Genomic DNA, 9,476 nt, shown 5'->3' with positions numbered 1-9,476 from the left:
TCATTTTACACTTCAAAATCAAATTTTAAGTTAATTCCAATCTAAAAAAAAGGATGCTGAAAACGTAGATAATTTTAGGCCACCTAGTTCAAGCACTTCAGTAAACACACAGACAGCAATTTGAGCTGCCGTTGCCCCAAAACCCTGCACCCCAACCTCTGCCCCACCCCTTAAGACACCCACACTCCACCCTCACACTTCTCCTGCTTACGCAATTCGTTTCTTAGAAAAACACTCAGTGGGGTCATATCACCCAGGTCCAAAATATCATCCCCCTGATTTCGTGAGGCCGCAACTACTTGGCCGGTCTCAGATTTATTGTACCTCACTTTTCTGGAGGAATATCGCATGCATGTGGTCAGCAGCGAGGAGCCTGCGACACAACCTCCCTCTCATGTTACGCCCTATATATAACATCCGTTTCTCCACTACCTCCGTTTGCCCCCCTCCCTCCCTCGTTCCCTCTCTCCAGCCACACTTCTCCACAAGCACAGTATCCAGTCGGGCCCAGAGCGCTCTGTTTTTCTCTCTCCCTGCCCTTTCTCTCTCTCCCGTCTGTCACCCGAGCTTCCTCTTGCAGGCTGTGTGTGTTTACCCTCTCTCTCCACCTGGCAACAGGGCTGCATGCTCAGGATTACCAGAGGCCTTTTCTTTCATCGCCACCCGCTCCCTCTTTCTCTCGCTGCTGACTCCTGGACTACGGTAGCCACGGGTGCAAGGCGCTTGAGGAAGAGCTTTGAGATTTTGGGGGTCCTGCCTTCCCCCGTTTCCAACTCACCGAGGAGACCAGTTGTGTGGATCTTTAGAAACGAAGTGGAAATGGATCACTCTCTGTTCGGATGTCTGCGGAGCCCGCACGCCCCGGCCCAAGCCCTCCACCCGGCGTTCGCGCAGTCCTCGCTGACTTTGCACGGACGCTCCGACCACATCTCCTACCCCGACCTGCCGGGACCTTCGCCGCCCTGCAGCTACGCGGGGGACGAGGCCAGCTTCGGAGGACCTCATCACAGAGTTCACCCTACTCTGCAGCATCCACATCACTCGCAGCATCAACCTGCCTGGCACGTTCCGCAGATGCCCTCGGTCGGTGGCGACCGTCACGGCCTCTGCCTGCCGCACCCCGAAGCTGCTGCAGCAGAACTGTGCAACTCAGGGGGTGCAGGTTCTCAGGCCCTGTGCACTGGTAACCCAACACTTGCTGGTAGTGACCCCTCTAGGGTATCATGTGTGTCAGGAGAATTTGGGAGACAGACCATGACTAGTGTTGAACCTGAGCAACGGAATAGCAAAGGAAAGAACGACAGTTCAGGTAGGTTCACCTGTTTTTCTTGTTCGGTAGGTGAATCTGTGATCTGTGATTGTGTCACTGGTAATAGAACAATTGGACAATCTTGAATAGTTCAAGTATGTTTAAATTGATATAGTTAAAGACAAATAATATAGTTAAAAAAAAAATTGGTTTAACTTAAAGAAGAAGTTAAAAAAAACCTGGTTGCCTTAAAATTTTAAGTTCATTTAACTTAAAAAATATTTTGTATATGTTCTGTATTTTGAGGTTGAATTAACTCAAAATTTTAATGCAACCAGGTTTTTTTACTTTCTTTAAGTTGAAACAACAAAAAATAATTATTTTACACCGCATCATACTAAAGACGGGAAAATAACTACATTTGAACTGGTTCCCTTAAAGTTACGTGTTACTTCCTTTTTTTCTTTTTCAGAACAGATTATGTCAGTAACAATTTTTTTATTATTATTAATTCAAAGTAATTCAGAATTATAATCATAGATCTGTTTTTAATCAAAAGTGACTTTTTGTGTTTTTTGTTTGTACAAACTTTGCCTAATCTGGCCTAAGAAATAAAAGTGTCATTTTATTTTTAATTGTGAATCCAAGTTTGTGTCATAGAACTCAAACTTTTTAGACTGATAAATATGATGGGAAATTACTTTCTTAAGTTAAATCGTATGTTTACTAAGTTTTGACAATCTGATATTTTTTCAATATTTAAATTCAAATTATTTGAATGAATTCTACTATTTTTATTATATATTTTTTAAATGAAATACTAAGCAGAAAAACAATCTTATGGTTTGATAGTGTATTCAATCTCAATTCATATCCAGAAATATAAGATATCTTATAATATTAATGTCCGTCACTGTAACTAACGTCAAGATGGACATGAAAACAAATGAAATTATCACATTAAGATTTGTGTGATTTATAATTGTTTTTACATAGTTGACATTGAGATTTACATTCGCATACATAAACTTGGCTTTAATCGATTCAAGATCCCCACAGACTGAGACTCAAGTTCAAACTCAAGTCCAAGACTAAGTTCAAAGAAAACAGGAATTCCTTTATTTCAGTTCTTTTCTATTATGAATGAATTTAGGGTTAATTCAATGAAAAATAAATGCAAAGCACATCATGACTCATCAGCAAAAAGCATATTAGATTGTAATGATGGAGGCGGGTGTGCTAGGTTTTCTCTCATCAGTCTCACTGGTGTAAGTCACTGTGGCATTTACCCTTAGGTCTTTAATAGCCCGCAGGTGAAGCCCGCCGTTAAATGCTCGCTCTGCCCACAGCTGTGCGTTTGATGCCCCCCAAACACCGCCGTGCTATTTATGGCTGGGGAAAACAGTTAGAGCTGCAGATGGGGACTTTTTATACAAAACCTGGTCCTCAAATTTCAAGAACAATAGAAATATCACACCTGGTAAATTGAGTAGTGTGACATTGACCTACGAGCTTATAAATCATTGTTATAGGCAAAAGATTGAACTGGTTGTTGTTCAGGTTGTGCTTGAAATGAATTTGCGTTCATACTATAGAACGTTTTTTTTTTTGTGTGAAAATAACAAGCTTGACTCAATTTAACAGTAGTTCGACTGCTTTTGTCAATTTAGCGATTTTATGAATGGAGCCTATATGCTGAAGCTGTTCATCCAGGTGCCTGTAATTTATGGCATGATAGCAGATTGATGGATATACACAACGCTGGTAGAAATTTCCAGAAGGGTCCTGTTGGCACTCAGCGTGCCTTTATACCAAATCTAATTTTGTTCTTCACTCTGTTGGCAGTTATTAAAGGCTGTGTGGTTTCCATCTAGAGCCACGTCATGCGTCGAGATGTTGCAATGACAAACGCTTCAGATTATAGATTATTACGAAAAGTGATGTTGGAGATAAAATACGAGCTTCAAGGCTCATAATCTTGTGTATTGTAAAAACTGATTTCTAGAGCGGTTGTAGTTCTTGGCTGCTTTCAAAGGAGCCAAAAAATGTAACATCTAAATCACACCCGTTACTGAATGGCAAGCCGAAAGAAATTCATTGAAAACCTATTTCTTTCTTTCTTTTAATGTGTTGTAATTAACATGACTGTCTTGCATAAATCAGGCATTTATACTATAAACCCTAAAAGGTCTGAAATGTCTTAAAACCACCAGTAGAGTTCAATTATAAATTCCCAATAAATATATTTTGGTAATATTTTTGCAGATGTAACTTATTCAAGCAATCTTGATAAGGACCCATTTTATTATTTGCTTTCGTCGCTCACTTTTGTATTGGTGCTTTTAAACAAAAAAACAAAATAAATGTAGCACAATTGGTTGATTTTTCTACTTTGCATTTGGAGTTTTTCTTACAGAGCAATTTGACTTTTACAGAGCAATTATAACTTTATAACTTTAAAAGTATGTTACTAGATCCTTGTAGTGTAAACAGCACACTAATGTTTGAATTAAATAATTTTTGGACCAGTCCGACATTTTTTTTTTTTGCTTTATATATTCTGTGAACGGAGCAACATGTGGAAAATGAAACGAAAATTGATCTGATTGTTGGACAGTGTGAAAGAAAGGCTGTTGATTCAGGCCAGATTTAAGTGCACACACTTCTTTCCCTGGCCCGTCTCCGCCTGCTCAAAACAACAGGGCCATATCATCATAATAAACGGTGATTGGCAGTCCAAATTGTTTCGCTTTCATTTTCATTTTTTGTTCATTTATTTTATTTCAGAGCCCTGCCGTTTATCACACCATCTTATTATTTCATCCCTTTTTCCTGCCACCTCACATTCTTTTTTCTGTGCATACGCAGTGGCTGGAGAGTGATCTGTTTTTCATTTCAGATTCGCAGGATGGGAGCTATAAGTCAGACGTGAGCAGTAAACCCAGGAAGGAGCGCACAGCGTTCACCAAGGAACAGATTAGAGAACTGGAATCGGAGTTCGCTCACCACAACTATCTGACACGGCTCAGACGCTACGAAATCGCTGTCAACCTTGACCTTACAGAGAGACAAGTATGTTGATGCTCGGTCTGTTTTTACATGTTTCTGGGAAACTTAACATTGACATGTTTATTGGCTTTGAAAACATTCATTTGGATGGGTAGAGAGAACTTTTGCATAAAAGCTGACTACGCCAAAAAGATAAAGTCACACAGAGGTGAACTGAGGTTCTTTATGGTGGCCTATAGCCTATTCTTAGAGACTATATAAATAAGTCAAAAAGGTCACAGACGTGTGACTTTAAGCAAAAGCAATGGCAAAATTACGGATTAAAGGTTCGAGGGTCTGTGCTGCCTTACTAATTTCATGCTTTACATGTATGTACACTTACTATAGATGTCTTTTATGGTTTTATTTCTTACAATGACAGAAGAATGAATTTCTATGATATTTCTATGCATATTTCGAGGATATTTCAACTTCAGAGTTGAAGTTGAAAAATAATATACATTTGGCCAGCTCATCTCACACCCATTCACAGGATCGGTGTTAGTGTCTTGACCTGAAATGAATCCCTCAGTAACTCACCTAGGATTTGAATCGTTCTGTTTGAATCGCTTTTCCCTTCCTACTCACAATTGCTTCCTATTGACTGTCAGCGCAGATCCAATAAATCTGTGGACGTGGGTTGATCTCGGATCTTAAACAGCCAGTTCTGAACATCTGCACACTGTTTCTCTAAAGCTGTTTGTAATTATCCCACATGTAGTGTTTAGGAGAATCCACATACATGCCACATGCAATAGTCCTAAAAAAGTTTCTTCTTAATTCATAATTTGTTAGACACTTATAATATTTCTTTCCGCATTTATATATTTAGAATTATCGTTATTGTCCTTTCGAAACCTTCGCAATTATTACGTGCTGTGTTGTCAAAGTTGACAAGCACTTTTCAATACTTTTTATTGGTTAGATATTTGCATAACCAGTCACAAACATAAAGGATGACTAATAATAATGAGTTATGGCATTAAAAATCACGAAATACGGAGATATGAGGCATCCATCAAATATTGAACAATCATGAGAAATGAGTCACTATTCACAAAAGTAATTTGTGATTAAGAACCAACGGTGCCGTATGTACATTTTTGATCAGGATAACAGGATAGGTCATGTGCATCTAGAATCCTTTTGCGGCCACGTCACGATTACGTCACGGCATTAGCTGGAGGCAAAACGGCGGCCAGTACAAACCAGCGCAGAGTCGGCTACAAAATGAATTTCCAATATCATCTTGCTGATATTTGAACACATACCTGCCGAAATTGACGTATAGAAGGACGACAGTTGTAGATTTTTCGACCTTAAAATAATTACTAAAAAATGGTTTCAATGGTTGTCAACTCTTTACTGGACGGATTCTACTCCCACTGCTGAGCAGCCTCATAGAGGCTACAACCAGACTCTTTAAGTTCTGTGAGTTCCGTAGACACCACCCCGCCCATCCCCTGCCTGCGGAAGAGTGTGTTATTTTTCCACCAGTATAGCAAACAAATTCACTTGTATTGCGGTGCCCACGGGGAAGCGTATACATACAACACTGGTAACAGACAATTGCGCTTATCAACCACAATGTGAAACGGTGAGCAAAAGTTGTATAGTGTTGCCTTAAACACAATAAAACTAGCAGACCAGTAGAAATGATCATCAAAAATGCTGGCAATTTCAGTATACACTTCATATCACTTAAAGTGAAATAAACTCTTTTGTTGGTAAGGATTATGGTGTGGGTATGTGTCTAAAAATGTCTCATGTTAGCTCACCTATTCAGAACCCGGGGAACAAGTTATTTTTCACGTATTAGCACATATCTAAGCTAACTTTGCTAGCAGTTAGCCAACGACCGGAAGAAATGGGGAGAGAAAACAGTGAGATTCATGTGATGTTTTAGGTGTGTTAAAGTGATAGTTCACCCAAAAATGTAAATGTTGTCGTCATTTGCTCTCCAAACCTGTATACATTTCTTTGTTCTGCTGAACACAGAGGAAGATATTTGGAAGTCAGTAACCAATCAGATCTCAATATTATAAAAAATTGAATTGAACATCAAGAAAATACATTTTCCTAAAACCCTTATTGCATTTTTACTTCAAAAACTTGTAGGAAAGTTCCCAGTTCAACCACTCCATCAGTCATTTTATTGTCACGTAATGTAATCTGCAATACCTGTGTTGAACTTCCCAAAATAACTATTTCAGACAGTGTCCCTATCAAGCCTGGATATAAGGGGGTAGGCTGCCGCCACACGGTCCAGATCTGATCGACCCCGTTTTAGGCAGCAGCCTAAGCATCACGGTGGAGACGCAAATATGTTGAGTCAGGGATCGGAGGTGCGACCGTGGGCCAACAGAGTTTTGATTCAGCACATTACCGACCAGGTGGAAATAGCCCAGAGAGTCCCTAGAGCCAATCATTCCACCAAACTTCCCACACTCCACATGAAAAACACACAAATCCTGGACACAATAGCATACATGACTTTTAGGAAGTTTAAAGATCATTTAAAGATACGACCCTTCAGTGCCTCTTACCTGAAGTGCACACGAGGTACTTTGCTTGGTTTGTGAATGTCGTGTGCATGTGTCAGACTGAGTGCCGTGTTGGACGAGGTCTATTATGGAAAACTCATCCAATCTGATACAGAGTTTGTCCTGATACGGAAGGCGTAATGGTGGTTTTAGAGTGGGGGTCTACGTGTACGTGCCAGAACAACTCTTTCCGCAGAGTGCCATAACACACACCCGAACACACATTCCCACAAAGTGGTGTTGAGTTTCCCTGATGCAGATCATGGACGTCTGTGTTGCTAAGAGACAGAAAAAGTGCCATAAACATTGTGCGTAGCTAGCTACTGTATGCTATTTATAGCTTTGCCAAAATGTAATCTTCTGATGAGCAAACAACTCTTATTTACATATTTACTTTGAATGATATTTGCAAAATCATTTTTATTAGAATTTTAGTGGTACAATGATAGTTTACAACTATATTTAATATGGCAAAATTATATTTTATATTTGAATATATGCTGATTCAATTGCTGCATATAATGTGGTCAGACATTTTGGGTCATGACCTTTGAACTGTATAGATGTCCCTTCCATTCTGCTTTTAAGTCTTTCATATCACTGCACATTCTTTCTTTTCAGATAATTATCATTTTAACATAAATTCATATTTTATTATTTGTTTTCTTATTTATCATTAGATGGTCGTGGTCGGCCTTCTGTTTGTTCTCACTGACCGCTGATACACACTGCGTCCACAGTCATCCAAATACCGGAAAACAACATCCATTGCACACAATACAAAACTTTAGAAAAAATAAATTTTAAGATCCTTAACTGTCAAATCAGTAGTGTGACAAAACACTCAGCTCACAAATCCATGATATTATTGCAAACTATCTTTTCAATAGGTAATGTAATTATATTATAATAAATATTGTAACATTTTGCATCACAAAGTATTGTGACACAACACATTATTGTTACAATTTTATCTGATGATGTAAAACCTATTCTTCCTAAATTAAATTAACTTTTATCCTGTGATTGCATCACGTCTGGATTTGTTTTGCGATAATGGCCACCTTAAATAACATATTCCTAACGTGACTCCCTAGTAACAGTATTTTTCTCATACAGGTAAAAGTTTGGTTCCAGAACAGAAGAATGAAGTGGAAACGGGTAAAGGGAGGGCAGCAGGGGGCCGCCGCGCGAGAGAAAGAACTTGTGAATGTAAAGAAAGGAACTCTCTCACCCTCCGAGTTTTCCCCTTTGGTGGGGCTTCACCATCCAATCGGCTCTCCAAGCAATGAGGAAGACAGCCACGAAAGTGACCAGAGCTCCGAGCATGCGCATTTATGATGCCCGGGGCCCACCCAGTCACCGCCTGCCAAATTCCTCAGGAATCAACAATATTGGTACTCAAAAAGCCATTAACAACTTGTACCCGGCCATGTGTTGTTATTTTGTTATTTCATTTGGAGTGCTTGGGGTTTGTTCCTGGTCTGTGTAACAGATGCTGGAAGGGGTTACAAGCCAGAGCTCAGCCCTTATCGGCACCTAACAGAAGTGGTTAAAAGGTGAACACACTTGACGATTTGTAAAAAAACTGGAGAAAGGAAACTACAGTATGCTCATGTGTGACTTTAATTTTGAAATGTGTAAATAAATGTAAGCAAGAATGTTGTAAACATTCCACATGAGTGCCTTGGAGAGGATTTTTGCACTGTTTTATTTTTGCCAGAACTGATTGCTACTGTATTTATACAGATTTTGAAAACAATTTCACTGAATACTGAACTGAATCCGTGATAGCACAGAATATGTATATTTTTCATTTATTTAAAATAAAACCCCATTAAGGACACATTTATTACAAAAATATTTGTATAAAATTTTTTGTTATGTCTAGATAGATAGTGACAAACATCCTTTTTGTAAATTTATCAGAATATTCTGCTTGAACAGATACTTTCTGGGACTCAAAGAGGTTAAAAATACACTTTTGAGAAACGTTTTAAATGTGGGGGAGACAATGTTATATTGCTGGCATTGCTCCTTTGTATTCTTGAGTGTACCTAAGGACTGCAAACAATTTGTGAATCATCACTGATGGATTACAGTAGTAATAGCATCTTTTTAGCTATTTATATGTAATTACTCATGCATAAGAGTGTAATACCATTGTAATTACAAATGAATGGCCTTTTTTTGAGTGCAACACACCAAACTGAATTATGATATTTCTGATCTTTCAAGTTCAGTTTAAAGTGTAGTTCATATACTTTATTTACCTTGTAAATAAACAAACCATATTGCAGTTCTAACTTGTTTGTGACAAACTTGCTTAATAAATTTCACTAACAGATTACATTTCACAGCTTTTTTAAAAGCTTCTTTTAACGAAACTGTTACCAAACACTGAAGAGGATTATGTCATTAAAATATTATGGAAAGTTATGGTAAAAATGAACATTATGTTTTGGTTTCAGTGTAGCTCATGTGAGCATTCTCATTTCTGGAGTGGCACTTCACAGAGTTTGCCAACTTCCCAAATGTCTCTGCTCATTGGAGAGCAGCTGGTGATTCGATAGCTGCAGAAGTTTGGATTCATTTGATTTGTGGCTTTGCTGTTCCCCCCGACACAAAGGCGAGAC

The 9,476-nt window shown here is 38.8% G+C and overlaps 1 protein-coding gene across 1 annotated transcript; it reads left to right on the top strand.

Moving 5' to 3' along the window:
• Positions 1–515: 515 nt before the first annotated feature.
• Positions 516–9,144, top strand: meox2b (mesenchyme homeobox 2b). Its single transcript, XM_079484276.1, has 3 exons — positions 516–1,309; positions 4,149–4,321; positions 7,960–9,144. The coding sequence occupies exons 1-3, from the start codon at positions 625–627 to the stop codon at positions 8,179–8,181; spliced, it is 1,080 nt and encodes a 359-aa protein (XP_079340402.1). The 5' UTR covers positions 516–624; the 3' UTR covers positions 8,182–9,144.
• The last annotated feature ends 332 nt before the right edge of the window (positions 9,145–9,476 follow it).

This window comes from Barbatula barbatula (assembly GCF_947034865.1).
Source record: "Barbatula barbatula genome assembly, chromosome: 21".
NCBI lineage: Eukaryota > Metazoa > Chordata > Actinopteri > Cypriniformes > Nemacheilidae > Barbatula > Barbatula barbatula.
The sequence above is the reverse complement of the archived record's forward strand: the minus strand, read 5'-3'. Positions and strand labels throughout refer to the sequence as shown.